Source organism: Jaculus jaculus, chromosome 9 (genome assembly GCF_020740685.1).
Source record: "Jaculus jaculus isolate mJacJac1 chromosome 9, mJacJac1.mat.Y.cur, whole genome shotgun sequence".
Classification (NCBI taxonomy): domain Eukaryota; kingdom Metazoa; phylum Chordata; class Mammalia; order Rodentia; family Dipodidae; genus Jaculus; species Jaculus jaculus.
In genome coordinates this window covers 123361436-123378614 of record NC_059110.1, presented here as the reverse complement: position 1 = coordinate 123378614, position 17179 = coordinate 123361436, and the positions used below count along the sequence as shown (strand labels likewise).

The following is a 17179-nucleotide window of genomic DNA, read 5'->3' as shown; positions in this document are numbered from 1 at the left end:
ATGCCCACAGAGGTCTTGAACTTGTAGTCCTTCTGCCTCAGCCTCTCAAGCAGTTAGGACAACAGGCCTGTGCCACCAAGCCAACCGAGGGACTTCTTGTCTAGCTGGTGTAGAGCTTCTCTTGAGTCAGCAGCCCTCATGGGTAGGACAGTTCACTGAAGAGCCCAGTACATGTTGCCTCAGGCTTCCCTGCAGTCGGTGGCTCAGGACGTCCTTAATCCCCTAGCTCCTTCATCCTCCCCCTTGCTCTCTCCACAGGCTGGTGTGTGACAGCTCCGTGCTGTTGTGCCTCAAGAAGAGGTTTCACCTAGGCCACTTCTACGTATGGGAGGGGCCACAGGGAAGGGTGGTGGGCTGGATTCCCGTCCTCCTAGAGACAGAGGGATTCCCAGAACTCCTGGGGCTTCTCTTTCCTCTTCATCCCAGCTCTGCCTGGGGTCCTAGAGGACATGGTGGGTGGGGTACCAATACCGTGGTCTTGCTAATCTGGGGTCCGTCACAGTCCTGCATTTGCTTTCCCCCTGCTTCCTTCTCATGAGAGCTTCTGCTTTCTTCCCAGACTTTTGGGGGACCCCTCCTGCTTGCTGTGAACCCCCACCAGCCTCTGCCTCTCTTCTCAGCAGAGGTTATGGCAAGCTACTGTCCCAGGAAGTCCTCCAACAACACCCCGTATGTGACTTTGCCCCTTTGCCCCTGCACTGGTCTCCCACACTGCCAGGCCCCGGTGTGTCCTATTGACTTAGGTCCTGGGGCCTATGGGCACATCTGCCTAACCTTAGGAGGGCCCCAGATACCCATCTCTGGCAGCCTTCTTATTTTCCACCCTCCTCCCCCAGACACATCTTTGCCATTGGAGCAGCAGCCTATGGCTTGTCTCAGAGTGGTGGGCAGGACCCTTGTATCCTCTTGGGGTGAGTCTTGGCTGTCCATGAGCCATCCTGAGGGGATGTGGGGTAAAGCCTGAGATTGTCACTAGAAGCCACTGACCAGATGCCCTGTTGGACAGCATTTCAGGAGAATGACTGTCCTTGTGGACTGTACTCCTGCTTCACAAGGCCCTCAGAGTGGCTCTTCTTTTTGTTTGGCCTCCAGGCTCCAGGTCTATTGTGTCCACATTTCTGGGGTGGGGGGAGCTCTCTCCAGGGAAAGTATTGCTTCCAGATGGTCCATCTCCACTACCTGGGTTCAGTGGAGCAAGGTCCCTGTGCCTGTTCCTTAAGACCCTCCTGGCTTCCAGCCATCCCTTAGCCTCTCTCTCCTGCAGGGGGCGGAGCGGCTCTGGAAAGACTGAGGCTGCCAAGAAGATCGTGCAGTTTCTAAGCAACCTGGAGCAGGAGCAGGCAAGGACCAGTGGATGCCAGGTGAGATCTGGTTGGAAGTGATTCCCCTCAGAGAGCAACTGGCAATTTCCCAGCAAACCAAGAGGGACCAACATGTGGGCCTCTGGCTTCTCCTGGCTTTGCTTGTTGCAGAGGTGGGAAGTGGGGCTCTTCTGATGGGATTAACTCCCACAATGGGCCATCTACTGCTGTGGCCAGCAGAATAGAGACGGACCCTCAATGGGCAGGATATCAGTGCCATCCTAGGGATACATGAGTGCCCCCACCCTCACACAGCTGGAGGACATGTTGCCCGTGCTCAGTAGCTTTGGCCACGCCAAGACCATCCTCAATGCCAATGCCAGCCGCTTTGGCCAAGTGTTATGCCTCTGCCTACAGCAGTAAGTGAGAGGGATTAAAGTTGGCACAATGGCACCTGTTGTGGGTTATCTTTCTAGGGAGCAGGGGTTGTTGCCCTTGGCCTCAGGCCTCTGGGTAGGTACTACGGACAATCTTACCTTATCTCTTGTGCCCATAGGGGGGTCGTTGTGGGAGCCTCTGTGTCCCATTATCTGCTTGAGACGTCCAGAGTGGTGTTTCAGGTAAGAGCCAGCCTCCTACCCATGCCTTTCCAGTTCTGAGTGGGAGAGAGGGAGGAGCTTGGCTCAAGCCTGGCTATTCCCAAGCCAGTTGTTCTTCCCAAGGCACAGGCTGAACGGAGCTTCCATGTTTTTTATGAGCTGCTGGCAGGCCTGGACCCCACGGAGCGTGAGCAACTCTCCCTGCAAGGGCCTGAGACCTACTACTACCTCAACCAGGTAGGAGCAAAGCTCTCATGGTGTGCCCAGGCAAGGATTGCAACCAGGGCACTAAGGAGGCTGTGGGAATGCCAGGCCCTGCTTGCTAGCCTGCTGTGCTTTGCAGGGTGGAGCTTGCAGGCTGCAGAGCAAGGAAGATGCCCAGGACTTTGCAAGGCTGCTGAAGGCCCTGCAGGTGCTGGGTTTGTGCCCAGAGGAGCTGACTGAAATCTGGGCTGTACTGGCCACCATTCTGCAGTTGGGCAACATCTGCTTCTCTTCTTCAGAGGTGGGCTCCCTGTGGGCAGGGTCAGTGGGTAGGTTAGGTGGGCAGAGATGGTTTACACAATCAGGGCTATGACAATGATGCCAAACCATTGTGTGTAGGAAGTCACCCAACCCTGGGCTGCCCCGTGAAGCAGATCCCCACTGCATAAGTGAGAAAACTGAGCCCTGACATTTCTGCATCCCTCCTGGTGCCCGCTGCATTCAGCTGCCATCCCTAAGAAGAGCACTTGTTGAAACTGAGCAGCTGTAATGAGATGAGCATGGGGGAGATCTCTTGACACATTAAATTAAATTAAATTTACTTGAGAGTGAGAAGAAAAGGGAGGGGAGTGAGGGAGAGACAGGGAGAGAAGGAGAATGGGCATGCCAGGACCTCTTACTGCTGCAAATGAACTCCAGATGCATGTGCCACATTACATGGTGTTAGAGTTACCTTCATGATGGTGGGACAAAGCTCCTGACCAAAAGCAGCTGATGGGAGGAAAGGGTTTATTTTGGCTTACAGTCTGGAGAGGAAGCTTCATGATGGCAGGGGACAGCTTGGTACAAGCAAAGGCTGGACATCACCTCTGCCACAGCAGGTAGAAAACAGCAGCAAGAAAGTGAGCATAGGGCTGGAGAGATGGCTCAGTGGTTAAGGTGCTTGTCTGCAAAACCTAACAATCCCAGTTTGATTCCTCAGTAAGGCGAGATGCACAAAGTGATGTATGCATCTGGAGTTTGTTTGCAGTGGCTGGAGACCCTGGCTTGCTCACTCACTCTGTGTGTGTGTGTGTGTGTGTGTGTGTGTGTGTTTTCTCTCTGCCTGCAAATAAATAAATAAAATATTAAATAAAAGAAAGTGAGCCTAGCTCTGGCAAGGGGGAGCTGGCTATAACACCCCCAAAGTCACCCCCAACAACACCTCCTCCAGCAAAGCTCCACCCCCTCAAATTGCTATCAGCTAGGGACCAAGCACTTAAAACACATGAATTTATGGGGGACATCTGATCCAAGCCACCACACATGGGTACTGGGGAATCAAACTCTGGCTGTCAGGTTTTGCAGGCAAGCACCTTTAACCACTACACAATCTCTCCAGCCCACTTGACATTTTTTTGTAAGGTAGTGTCTCTCTAGAGCCCAGGTTGACCTGGAATACATTCCGTAGTCTCACGGTAGCCTCAAACTCACAGCAATCCTACCTCTGCCTCCCAAGTGCTGGGATTAAAGGTGTTTGCCACCACACCTGGCTACTTGACTTTTTGTTTTTTGAGGTAGGGTCTCACTCTGGCCCAGTCTGACCTGGAATTCACTATGTAGTCTCAGGGTGGCCTCGAACTCACGGCAATCCTCCTACCTCTGCCTCCCAAGTGCTGGGATTAAAGGTGTGCACCACCACACCTGGCCCAAGCTGACTTCTGACTTTCCCTTTTTACACAATGGGAAGCTCTGGCCAGTCTGGTTTATCTCCCTGAGCCTCCACTACCTTATTGCTAAAGGGGAAACAGCTCTTAAATCACAATGTTGTTAAAAGAACTTATTTAAAAATATGTCTGCTGAGACCACATAGGTCAGACTGGGCTAGAGTGAGAAAAAAAAAGTGGAGGAGGGGGGAGTCAAGACTCACACTAAAGGCTCTCAGACCCAGAGCCTGTCCCCTCCCATAGTCCAGGATGCCCCATGTGCCCTTTGCATGACAGGGCAGGTAGCTGGACAAAGCAACACTCTGCCCTTCCCTTGGAGGGAGGGGGAGGGGCTATGTCCATGCCACAAGCAGGGCTTTCCCCTCCTGTCCAGCGGGAGTTCCAGGAGGTGGCTGCCGTGTCCAGCTGGGCTGAGATCCACATGGCAGCCCGGCTGCTGCGCATGCCGCCCGAACGCCTGGAAGGGGCTGTCACCCGGAGAGTCATGGTGAGCCCGGAGGTCCTGGGAGGTGGGACTACAACCTGGAGTGCCTGCAGGGAAAATACCAAAATGATCCCGGTCCTGATAGGCTATGTGGGCTCCTCTGGCTTTCAGGACACTCCCTATGGCCCGGTCTCTAGACCTTTGTCCTTGGAAAGCGCCCTTGATGCCAGGTAGCCTTAGGAATGGGAGAGTCGAGCCCGGCCTGGCACTGTGCTCCGCGTGGCTCAGTTACGGTGCCTGCAGGGATGCCCTGGCCAAGGCCCTGTACTCACGGCTCTTCGACTGGCTACTGAGGAGGATCAACGCGAGGCTCACTCCCTCTAGAGAGGGGGGCAGCGTGGGCACCATCACTGTCGTGGATGTCTACGGCTTTGAGGTCACCCCTTGGGAAGGGCAGCATGTCTGTCTTGCTGTGATGTAGTTCTGGGGGGGGTTCTCCTGCTCCCACTGAGCTCCTTGCCTGCCTGGCCTTGTGCCTCTGCTGGCTCCTCCTCCTGGGAGCTAAGCAGCATTGGCAGGGCTAAGGAGGCGCCCATCTCTGGGATGGAGGCGGAAGGGAATGGGCCCCACATCTTGGGGCTTTAGTTCTGGTTGAGGGTCACAGTGAACCTTGGGGCCCTGGCTTCAGTTGCCTCCAGCTGTATGCTGTTAAGAGATGGGTGTGCCTGGTACGTGCCCACGTGCCTTTCCAAGCAGGGCCTGCTTCCTTCCCCGGGGCTGGGAGCCCTCCTGGTTTCTCCCTGGCAGGAGCTGGAACCCACTGCAGCCTGCATGGTCCTGCTCCATAGCAGAGGCTCTGAAGCGTCCAAGTGTGAGCCCTGCCCTTTACTAGCTGTGTGACCTCGCCCCAGTTAATGATGTGGGGGTCATGGAAGCCCCACCCAGAGGGTCCATTTGTGCAGACACTGCCCTCCTTTGTCCTGTCCTGACATCACCTTTGAAGAGTACCGTCCTACTTGGCCTTCCAAGCCCATGGACACAGAGATGGGTCTGCCCCACAGCCTTACCTCCCACACACCAAGAGAGGAGGGAAGAGAGAAATCCCTCAAATCTGAGCTGATAGAATGGGTACCCCAGGGCCTCCAGCCACCGCAAATGAACTCCAGACACATGCCACCTTGTGCATCTGGCTTATGTGGGTATCGGGGAAATGAACTTAGGTCCTTCACCACTAAGCCATTTCTCCAGCCCCTCTGCATCCTTTTCCCAAAGATTATTAGCCTCTAAGGGCAGCAAGTCAGGGGCTGTATGGAGAGAAGGTGTCCCCCTTGGTTCCTGCATGGGACACAGCACTGTCCACTGCTTTGGGTGGCCTACTCTCCAAGAAGGTCCTTGGCCCACGTGTGTGTGCTTGATACAAAGTGATATGAAGGGGAAGAGTACACAGGCTGGACAGGAAGCAGGGAGGAAAGCTTCCTGGAGGCAGCAGCAGCCCGGGGCACTGCTGATGAAGACATAGGGTTCTGTTAGTCAGTGTGCTAGATAGCCAGGAAGAGTCACCCACCAGACCTAAGGCCGGCCGGCCGTGAGCAGAGCCCCAAAGGCTCACCGTGGTGGTGGAGTGTGAGAGCTGGAGGGAGGCCCAGTGTATGGCTGAGGCAGAGTCGTGGTGGCCAGAGCTGTGCCAGGGTCCCTTGGATTTGACCCTGTTGGCTACAGCCTCAGCCCCGGGAAACCACCATGTCCTGCACCCTGAAGAGAAGAGTGGGGACAGCCCCCCACTTCCTGCACACCCCCCCTCACTGCTTATGTGCCCCAGGCACTACGGGTGAATGGCCTGGAGCAGCTTTGCAGCAATCTGGCCAGTGAGCGCCTGCAGCTCTTCTCCAGCCAGAAGTTGGTGGCCCAGGAGGAGGTAGGGAGCCATTCACAGACAAATCAGGGGACACAGAAGCCAAAGTAGTACATAGGAAACCCTACCCCAAATCTTCCTTCCCAAAGGGCATCTCAGCACTTTGAGTCTCAGTTTACTCATCTGTGTAATGGGAAGGTCATACCTGCTGCAGATCAATGAGCCCCCAGAACGTGGACTGTAAGTGGCCAAATGCTCTGTTCCCAGGAGGAGTGTCAGCGGGAGCTGCTGCCCTGGGCTCATGTCGCCCAACCTCGGAGGGAGTCCTGCCTGGACCTCCTAGTGGGCCATCCTCACAGCCTGTTGAGTATCCTGGATGCCCAGACATGGCTGCCCCAGGTGAGAGTGAGGCAATGACTTTCAGAAGTGGGGACAGGGAGTGGAAGCCTTGGGCAGCCATACTGGAGCCAGCAGGACTCCCCGGGGGACAACCAGGCTATAAGGTCCAGAGAAGCTACCCAGAGCCTTGGATCCCCTCAGAGCTGGGCTCACATCTCATCTCTGAGTAATCTGGAGCCACATCCAGCCATAGAAGGGGGACAGCAGGGCCTAGTGGGCAGGAATGGGGACCTGAGTGAGGCTTTTGCAGGTTCACTGTAGCTACACTCAGGCATCACTGGTAGGGAATGAACCTCAAGCCCCAGGGGATCCACGACACAAATCTATCTTCCCTCCTACCTACCATTCCTCCCTTTCCTCCTTCTTCCCCTTCTCCCTTCCTTCCTTGATCCATCCTTCCTTCTTCCTTCCCTCCCTCCCTCCCTCTTTCTTTCTTCAAGATCTCATGTAGTCCAGGTGATCTTGACCTCCTGATCCTTCTACCTCCTCAATGCTGGGACTACAGGCATGGGCCCCCACACCCAGTTTAACAGGCTCTGGAGATGGAGCCTAGGGCTTTATGTGTGTTAGGCAAGCATTGTACCAAATGAACTACCTACAAGTGCTTCTTGAATAAACTAGGGCTTACCAAGCCTGACTAGCTCCCCATCACCTGGCAGCCTCGACCTACTTCATGTGTGAACACTGGAAGAGGTGGGGTCCTGTGGCTGTTCAGCTGCAGGCACCTTGTGGCTCTGTTCACATGGCGTTGCTCTGCGTTCCACTGAGCTCCAGGCCACCTGGGGCTATCTCAAGGGTTCTTCTCTACCCATGACACATGTGAAGCAAGGAGAGAGGAAGGAATTTGTGTGCCAGGGACTGTGCTAAGGGTAAAAGGTGAGCAAGAATAGATCCAGTCCCTCCCCTCTTGAATCCCACAGTGTGGTGGAAAGAAGTGATAATTCTTGTTTTGTTTTGTTTTTCTTTGGTTTTTCGAGGTAGGGTCTCACTCTAGTCCAGGCTGACCTGGAATTCACTATGGAGTCTCAGGGTGGCCTCGAACTCACAGCGATCCTCCTGCCTCTGCCTGCTGGTGCTGGGATTAAAGGCATACGCCACCACACCTGGCTGATAATTTTTTTTTTTCAAAGTAGGGTCTCACTCCAACACAGGCTGGCCTGGGAACTCTGTAGCTCCACGCTGGCCTCGAACTCCCAGCGATCCTCCTACTTCTGCCTCCTGAGTGCTGGGACTAATGGCATGGCCACCATGTCTGGCACCCACAGCTAGCAAGACCTCACCTCAAAAATAAATAAATAGATAAATAAATAAATAAATAAATAAATAAAATAAAAAATTTAAGGGCTGGGTGTCCTTTAATCCCAGCACTTGGGAAGCCGAGGTAGGAGAATCGCTGGGAGTTCGAGGCCACCCTGAGACTACATAGTGAATTTCAGGTTAGCCAGGGCTAAGACAAGACCCTACCTTGAAAAATAAAAGTAAAATAAAAATAAATTTCATGAAAAAATTTTATATGTTAATTTGCATGGATACATATTGCATGGCTGTGCCGCAGTCTCTTGCTACTGCAAAGGAATGCACCACTTTTTGCATCTGGAGTTATATGGGAATATGCAAGATAGACCCAGCCCTGCTAACTGTCTTTTAAAAAAAGGAAAAATAAACTGGGCATGGTGGTGCATTCCTGTAATCCCAGAACTCGGGAGGCAGAGGTAAGAGGCTCACCATGAGTTCAAGGCCACCCTGAGACTACATAGGGAATTCTAGGTCAGCTTGGGCTAGAGCAAGACCCTACCTAAAAAAAAAAAAAAAAAAAAAAGGAAAAATAGGGCTGGAGAGATGACTTAGTGATTCAACATGTTTGTCTGCGAAGCCAAAGGACCCAGATTCAATTCCCCAGGACCCACGTGAGCCAGATGTACAATGTGACACATGCATCTGGAATTAGTTAGCAGCTAGAGGCTCTGGTGCACCCATGCTCTCTATCTACCTCTGTTTCTCTGTCTCTTTTTCTCTCTGTCTCAATAATTTTCTTTTTCAAAAAGGAAACACAGATGGGTGTGGTGGTGCACACCTTTAATCCCAGCACTTGGGAGGCACTTGGGAGAATTGCTGTGAGTTCAATGCCAGCCTGGGACTACAGAGTGAGTTCCTGGTCAGCTTGGGCTAGAGTGAGACCATACTGTGAGGGGGAAAAAAGTAAAGTCATTGAGAAAGAGAGTGAATTCTTTATAGGAACTCAAATATGGACTGACTTCGTATCTGAGGAAGTAGTTTTGGGGGACAAACTACGCTATGTGGATCTGGGGCCACGTGGTGGGAGTGAGGTCCAAGCAGGGAACGAGCGGCAGGATAAAGCCTGAGGGAAGTGTGACTTGTCCCTCATCAGGCCACGGACCACACCTTCCTCCAGAAGTGCCACTATCACCATGGTGATCACCCGAGCTACGCCAAGCCCCAGCTGCCCTTGCCTATCTTCACAGTGCGACATTACGCAGGCACCGTCACTTACCAGGTATCTGGTCTTGGGGCACACTCCAGGGTGAATCAGTGAGGTAGTGTGACCTTAGTGACCTCTCCTGAGATGAATCACCCGGCAGGTAAGAGTAGTAGGTAAGAGCCTTAGTGGCATGTCCACCTGAGCCACAGGACACACCTTAAACATTATTGGTTCTGGATGAGACTTGCATAAGCCTGGAGCTGGAGCTGAGAACCCTGACAGTCTGCTGTGCCCACTGGGGCTTCCTTTCTCCTGTCCTATAGCATCATCAGGAGGGGTGTGGTAACATAGAGACAGCATTTGTATTTATGTGTTTTGTTTTTTGGTTTTGGTTTTCCAAGGTAGAGTCTTGCTGTAGCTCATACTGATCTGGAATTTACAGTGTACTCTCAGAGTGGCCACAAACTCACCATGCCTGGTTTAAAAAAAATTTTTTTTGGTTTATTTTTATTTACTTATTTGAGAGTGACAGACAGAGGGAGAAAGGCAGAAACAAAGAGCCAGGCGTGGTGGCGCACGCCTTTAAGCACTGAGGAGGCAGAGGTAGGAGAACTGCTGTGAGTTCAAGGCCACCCTGAGACTACATAGTGAATTCCACGTCAGCCTGGACTAGAGTGAGACCCTACATCAAAAAAAAAAAAAGGTGGGGGATGGTCGTGTCAGGGCCTCCAGCCACTGCAAACGAACTCCAGATGTATGTGCCACCTTGTGCATCTGGCTTACCTGGGTCCTAGGGAATCGAGCCTTGAACTGGGGTCCTTAGGCTTCACAGGCAAGCACTTAACTGCTAAGCCATCTCCCCAGCCCTTAAAAATATTTTTATTTATTTATTTAAGAAAGAGGATGGGGCGTTAGCCAGATACACTAGGGGGCGCATGCATCTGGAGTTCGTTTGCAGGGGCTAGAAGCCCTGGCGCTCCCACTCTCCTTTCTCTCAGTCTGCCTCTTTCTCTCTGTGTGTCGCTCTCAAATAAATAAATAAAAATAAGCAAATTTTAAAAAAGAAAGAGGATGGGGGGCTGGAGAGATGGCTTGGTGGTTAAGGCATTTGCCTGCAAAGCCAAAGGATCCTGTTTTGACTTTCCAGGCCCCATGTAAGTGAGATGCACAAGAGGACACATGCATCTGGAGCTCGTTTGCAGTGGCTAGAGGCCCCGGTGTGCCCATTCTCTCTCTTTCTCTCTCTTAAATAAATGAAATATACTAAAAAAGAAAGAAAGAGAATGGGCACGCCCAGGGCCTCGAGCCATTGCAAATGAACTCCAGATGCATGTGCTAACCTTGTGTGTCTGGCTTACATAGGTACTGGGGTACTTTGGCTTTGTAGGCAAACGCCTAATCACTAAGCCATCTCTCCAGCCTCTCCTCTCCCCCTTTCTGAATCCTACATCTCCCAGGGAGACCTGCCCCAAGAGGAGAGTCATTGAGGGAAGTGTGAGGCCCTGGCTTTGGTCCTAGGCACCCCCCTCCAAAAAAAAATCAGCCGGGCGGGGTGGTGCAAGCCTTTGATCCCAGCACTCAGGAGGCAGCAGTAGGAGGATCATGAGTTCAAGACCACCCTGAGACTACATAGTGAATTCCAGGTCTGCCTGGACTAGAGTGAAACCCTACCACGAAAAGCAGAACCAAAACAACAACAAAAAAAAAAGTGGTGCAAGTGTCTGGCATTTGTTTGCAGTGGCAAGAGACTGTAGTGAAAGATGGGTGTGGTGGCGCATACCTTTAATCCCAGCACTCGGGAGGTAGAGATAGGAGGACAGCCGTAAGTTCGAGGCCACCCTGAGACTATACAGTGAATTCCAGGTCAGCCTAAGCTAGAGTGAGACCCTACCTCGAAAAACCAAAAAAAAAAAAAAAAAAAAAAGACATGGGCTGGAGAAATGGCTTAGTGGTTAAGGTGCTTGCCTGCAAAACCTAAGGACCCAGGCTTGACACTCCAGATTCCACAAAGCCAGACACATGAGGTGATGCAAACACACAAGGTTGCACTTGCACACAAGATGGCGCACGTGTCTGCAGTCTGCTTGCGGTGGCTGAAGGCCCTGGTTGCCAATTCTGTCTCTCTCACTCATAAAAAAAATTACAAAGAGCTAGGCGTCGTGGTGCACGCCTTTAATCCCAACACTTGGGAGGCAGAGGTAGGAGGATTGTCATGAGTTCGAGGCCATCTTGAGACTACATAGTGAATTCCACATCAGCCTGAACTAGAGTGAGACCCTACCTCGAAAAACACAAAACAAAAAAACTACAAAGAAAAGAAGACTTGAAAATGGAGAGAAAACCTGTGTTCTTGTGGACACCTTACCCAGGCTAGAATTTGGAAAGTAATGTGGTTCCAGCCAAAACCCTGATGGAATTCCTATGGGAGGGAAGTGGATTTGGATAAAAATTATTGTGAAGTTCTAACTGGAGAAGAAATGCCTGAGGGGAACTAAGACAGTACTGAGGAGACTGAGGAGGAAGGAAGGCGTCCTGAAGCCACCAGACTGGAAGCACTTTACTAAGAAGTAGGCTCTCTGATAGAATGAACCAGAAAGGCCAGGTGCCCACCCAGGGTTGTGAGGACAAGGCAGCCTCAGACAGCACTGTGGAGAGGCTGCTGGCTTCTGAGAAGGAGCTGCGCCTGCACCCAGCCCTCTGGCTCTGCTTCCGACAACCTGTACCACTCTTGCAGGTCCACAAGTTCTTGCACAGAAACAAGGACCATCTAGATGCCACGGTGGTCAACATGCTCAGGCAGAGCCAGCTTCAGGTGCCCTAGTAGCCCTCCGGGGTGCCCACACACTCTGTTCTCCATCCTGAGCCTCAAGTCCCAGGCACCATGTGTAGTGGGCTAAACCTGTCAGGGTCTGGGTTCAAATTCTGACTCTCCGGGGCCATGCGGTGGGTGGGCCATGTGGTGGGTGGGAGCAGCTCAGTCCCATCCTGTCCTGCAGTTGGTGGGCACACTGTTCCAGGAGACTGAACACCAGGCTGGAGGAGGGCAAGGCAGGCCCACATTGGCCTCTCGCTTCCAGCAGTCTCTAGGGGCCCTCCTAGCTCGGCTAGGCAGGTGAGAATGGTGTCCCTCAGTGAGCCTACAGGTAGTTGGCAGGAGGAGCTGGTCAGAACCCAGTGACCCTACCTTCCTCCCAACAGGAGCCATGTCTATTTCGTCCACTGCCTCAATCCCAACCCTGGAAAGGTGAGCTTCCTCCCTCTGCCACTCCCCCACACCTCGTCCTCTCCTCCAAGACCCTTTTCTCAGCCCTAAGCACCTAGCTCTAATTCTCATCATTTCTGTCACTGGCCACAGCACCCAGGCCTCTTTGATGTGGAATATGTTGCAGAGCAGCTTCACCAGGCCGACATACTGGAGACCATAGGCATCCGAAGTGCCCACTTCCCTGTTCGAATACCCTTCCAGGCCTTCCTGGCCAAGTAAGACCCCAGGGCAGGGCAGCCATACACACAGCAGATGGGGGCGGACCTGACAGGGAGGCTACTAGGCAGGGGATCCTGGCCGACCCAGGGGGCTCCCCTTGGCTTGACTTCCAACTCTTTTCCTCCTCCCCTTTTCTACTACTTTTTATTTTTTATTTTTTAATTTTTTTTAATGGATAGGGTTGGAAGTAGCATGCATTCTATTAAAAAGGTTTCTTTTTTTAGTATTTTTATTTTTATTTATTTACTTATATGATGGAGATAGAGAGAGAATGGGTACAACAGGGCCACTACAATGAACTCCAGACACGTGTATCCCCTTGTACATCTGGCTAACGTGAGACCTGGGGAATCAAACCTAGGTCCTTTGGCCTTGCAGACAAATGCCTTAACTGCTAAGCCATCCCTCTAGCCCAATTTTTGTTTTTTCAGCCCAGAGCTGACCTGGAATTTACTATGTAGTCTCAGGGTGGCCTTGAACTCATGGTGATCTTCCTATCTCTGCCTCACAAATGCGGGAATTAAAGGCATGCACCACCATACCTGGCTATTTTATTTTATTTTTATTTTTTTAGATTTATTTCTATTTATTTATTAGAGAGAGGGAGAGAAAGAGAAAGGCAGATAAAGAGAATGGGTGTGCCAAGGTCTCTAGCCACTGCAAACAAACTCCAGATGCACATACCACTTTGTGCATATGGCTTTATGTAGGTACTAGGGAATTCAACCCAGGTCATCAGGCTTTGCAAGCAAGCACCTTTAACCGTTGAGCAATCCCTGCAGCCCTCTTTTCTTTCTTTCTTATTTTGTTTATTGAGGTAGGGTCTCACTCTAGTCCAAGTGGACCTGGAAATCATTACGTAGTCCCAGAGTGGCCTTGCACCCATGGCAATCCTGCTACTTCTGCCTCCTGAGTGCAGTTTTCTTTCCTTCCTTCCTTCTTTCTTTCTTTCTTTCTTTCTTTCTTCTTTTTTTTTTTTTTAGGTAGTCTCACTCTAGCTCAGGCTGACTTGGAGATTACTCCTTAGCACCAGGCTAGTCTCAAACTCAATGTGGTTCTTGTTCTCCTACCTCAGCCTCCCGAGTGCTGGGATTAAAGGCTTGTGCCACCACAAGCCTCCTCCTCTGTTTTCATTCATCTCTCTCTCTCTCCTGCCTTTCTCTGTCCCTCTTCAGTGCTAATGCCCTGCTGTAGATGAGGTGGGGCCCTGCCTGCCTTGGGAGCTCAGTGGAGCCCAAGTGGGCACAGTAGGTATCCATGCAGTGGTTGTTGAGTCAGTGAGATATGGAAGAAGGAGGGAAAACAGAGCCTTTCAGATGGAGGAGGGCTGGCAGGTGCAGGGGCAGCCTAGGGAAGCAGGCGGGTCTCACGGCATGATAAGGGTAGGGACAGCTGTTTGGGGAGTTCAGGAATTTCTAGGAAAGCTAGTGACCATTCATGTTATTGTTTGCAAGTTTGGCCTTGGTTGCTGCCTGGACAACCTCTCAGGGACTCTGAGGGGGTTGCCCTACCCGGGGCTCTGGCATTCCTCTTTGCATATGATGGTCTTGGTGCTGGGACATCCTGGTTGAAAGGTAGAGACACGACAGGCAGAAGGTGTGTGTACACCTGTCCTTGAGCTAGGTGCTGGGAAGGCTAGGTAGAGAAGGTTCTGTCCCTGCCCTGGGTCACTTGCCAGCTCAGCAGCTGTCACCTCTTGCAGAAAGTCCTGAGCCCAGAGGCCTGGTGAGGGGAAGTGAGCACAGCTGTTCTCAAGCTCTGACGTGTTTATTGTCTGCTGTTCAGCCTCCCTTCCACAGCTCCACCTGGAGCCCCACTGTGTACACGCATACTGACGTCCATGACAGACGGAAGCTAGAGCATCATCTTGTGGCTCCCACGGCCCAGAGTGGCCTCATGGCACGAGCCACACTGTTCTAATGACTTGTCTCCTCTCTGGGGCAGAGAGCCCACTTGTTCCATTCTCTGCCAGGTGTCACAGCTCTGCCAAGCACATGGCTCTAGTGGGGCTCCCCAAGTTGTCATATGACCTAGAAACTACAAGACTATAAAAGAGTAACAGGTGTCAACCAAGTGTGAAAGGAGGGCCTCACTTTTATGACCTGACTTTATGTCCTTGGGACAGGTTCCGGGCACTGGGACCAGGGGGACAGGAAGATGCCTCTGACCAGGAGAGATGTGGTGCTATCCTCGGCCAGGTGCTGGGGGCTGAGTCACCACTCTATCACCTTGGAGCCACCCAGGTGGGTGTGAGTGTCATTGCTTGGCAGACATAGCCATGCTGGGACAGATAGGGACAAGCTGTGGATCCGGGGGTTGTCCGGGTGGGGGTAGTGGAGTTGCATTGAGTGGCAGGCTGTCCTGGGAATTCCAGAATAGATTGTGCGTCTGAAAGTGGGAGGCTGAGGCCAAGGGAGAAGAGGAGGTGACCATGCCTCTGCCCACAGGCCCTGTTGCGGGAACAGGGCTGGCGGCAACTGGAGCAGCTCTGGGCTCAGCGTCGCTCCCAAGCCCTGCTCACCCTGCACCGTGGCCTCCGCGCCTGCATCTCTCGCCAGCGCCTCCGCCTTCTGCCCCGGATGCAGGCTCGTGTTAGAGGGCTCCAGGCCAGGTGGGCAGGTGCTACAGATAAGGACCAAAGTGGGAGGATGAGGCTGTGGCCAATTCTTTGTTGTGGTGGGGCAGAATTGGGGTGATATGGGGTCTCGGGACAAGTCTACCTGTCCCAATGCCATCTCTTCAGCTCTGATGCAGTCAGGTTCGCATTGCTGGTAGAAATCACCCAACCAAGAGCACCTTGTGGGAAAAAGAGGTTTATTTTAGCTTACAAGCTCGAGGGGGAAGCTCCAGGATGGCAGGGGAAAGCGATGGCATAAGCAGAGGGTGGACATCACCCCCTGGCCAACATAATTATGGTGGACAACAGGAACAGGAAAGTGTGTCAAACACTGGCATGGGGAAACCCACAAGCCCGCCCCAATAATACACTCCATCCTGGAGGTGTTAATTTCCAAATATCCATCAGCTGGGAACCTAGCATTCAGAACACCTAAGTTTATGGGGAACACCTGAATCAAGCCATCACATTCCACCCCTGGCCCCCATAAACTGATAATTCTACATGATGTAAAATGCAGTGCATTCATCCAACTTTAAAATCCCCTATAGTATTTATCAATCCCAATGATGTTCAAACATCCCCATAGTCCAAGATCTTTTTTAAATACATTTTTTATTGTTTATTTATTTGTCAGAGAAAGAGAAAGAGAGAATGGTGCACTAGGGCCTCAAGCCACTGCAAATATACTCCAGACACTTGTGCCCCCTTGTGCATATGGCTTATGTGGGTCCTGGGGAATCGGACCTGGGTCCTTTGGCTTAACTGCTAAGCCATCCCTCCAGCCCTAGTCCAAGATCTTTTAACTGAGCCATAATACCAAAAAAAAAAAAAATCTCAGAAAAAGCCATAACGGCATAAAATAAACATTCACACTGCAAAAAATGGCATTGGGCACAGTGAAGAAATACTCAAGAAATACATGATTTAAACAGGACAAACACCAAACTCTGTAGCTCCAAACCCAACAACTGTAGCCAGTGACAAGTCTCTAAATCTAACCAGCAACAAATCTCTGGAGTTCCAATTCCACCCCTCCAGCTAGGCTACTCAGTCCTGGAAAACTTTATCAGGGCCGACAGCTCTCCTTGGCAGCCATCTCATGGTCCTGGCATCTCCACTGGGTCTCCACTGCAATCCACAGTTCATTCTCATGGCCCCATGGGGTCTCCATGCAGGCAACCAGCAAACCTGCTTCACACTACCCATGGCCATTTCCAAAACACAAAACTGTGTTTCAAACTCAATGACCCTCTCCTTTCTGCATTTATTTTACTCCACAATACAATATAGGGTGCCAGTTTGTTAATCCAGGGGGGAATCAAGCAGACTTGGAAGAACAGGATACTCCTTGAGCACTCAGGCCCCTTCCAAAGAGTACATTCTTCCTGTTGCCCCAGAGCAGGTGAGCTGGCCCAATCTCAATGGTTGTAATCTCTCAAACAATTTGCAGGTGAATGAGCAGTAGTTTAGGTCCAAAGATTTCATTTTTTCTGTGCCATATCCCTCTGCACAAACCAGTCCATTTTTACGTAAAGCAACCCTGCACAACTTCTCAGGACATGGGCATAACAGCAAGCTTCTCACACAAACTGCTAGCCCCAGTCCAAGCAAAGCTCTTTCTCACTCTCATAAGCCAAACCTCACAGTCCGTCGTTCTTACTGCATTCTGGTCTTTCAATTCTGACCAGAATAGTTCATCAAGCTGTACTTACAGCAATGCAAGTCAAGTCATCTCTTAGGCCAAGGCCTCAAAATCAGCTCCAAAAGGCCAAAGCCACACAGTCAGGTGTCTAGTAGCAACCCCACTCCTGATACCACTTTACTGTTGCAGTCAGGTTCATATTGCTGGTAGAAATCACCCAACCAAGAGCAGCTTGTGGGAAAAAGAGGTTTATTTTGTCTTACAGGCTCAAGGGGAAGCTCCACAATAGCAAGGGAAAATGATGGCATGAGCAGAGGGTGGATGTCACCCCCTGGCTCACATAAGGTGGGCAACAGGAATAGGAGAGTGTGCCAGACACTGGTTTGAGAAAACTGGCTGTAACACCCATAAGCCCAACCCCCAACAATACACTGCCTCCATCAGCTGGGAACCTAGCATTCAGAACACCTAAGTTAATGGGGACACGTGAGTCAAATCACCACAAGCT

The 17179-nt window shown here is 51.6% G+C and overlaps 1 protein-coding gene across 1 annotated transcript in view; it reads left to right on the top strand.

Annotated features, from left to right (window-relative positions):
- Positions 1-17179, top strand: part of Myo15b (myosin XVB) — a 40053-nt gene that overhangs the window by 2168 nt on the left and 20706 nt on the right. The window contains exons 2-21 of the mRNA XM_045159068.1: positions 259-322; positions 560-669; positions 837-911; positions 1265-1361; positions 1617-1720; positions 1858-1921; positions 2024-2137; positions 2244-2405; positions 4184-4297; positions 4406-4464; positions 4538-4670; positions 6054-6149; positions 6354-6485; positions 8875-9000; positions 11660-11737; positions 11922-12037; positions 12124-12169; positions 12281-12405; positions 14535-14652; positions 14857-15020. Coding sequence (XP_045015003.1) covers positions 259-322; positions 560-669; positions 837-911; positions 1265-1361; positions 1617-1720; positions 1858-1921; positions 2024-2137; positions 2244-2405; positions 4184-4297; positions 4406-4464; positions 4538-4670; positions 6054-6149; positions 6354-6485; positions 8875-9000; positions 11660-11737; positions 11922-12037; positions 12124-12169; positions 12281-12405; positions 14535-14652; positions 14857-15020 — 2097 coding nt within the window. The remainder of the gene's footprint in view (positions 1-258; positions 323-559; positions 670-836; positions 912-1264; positions 1362-1616; positions 1721-1857; positions 1922-2023; positions 2138-2243; positions 2406-4183; positions 4298-4405; positions 4465-4537; positions 4671-6053; positions 6150-6353; positions 6486-8874; positions 9001-11659; positions 11738-11921; positions 12038-12123; positions 12170-12280; positions 12406-14534; positions 14653-14856; positions 15021-17179) is intronic.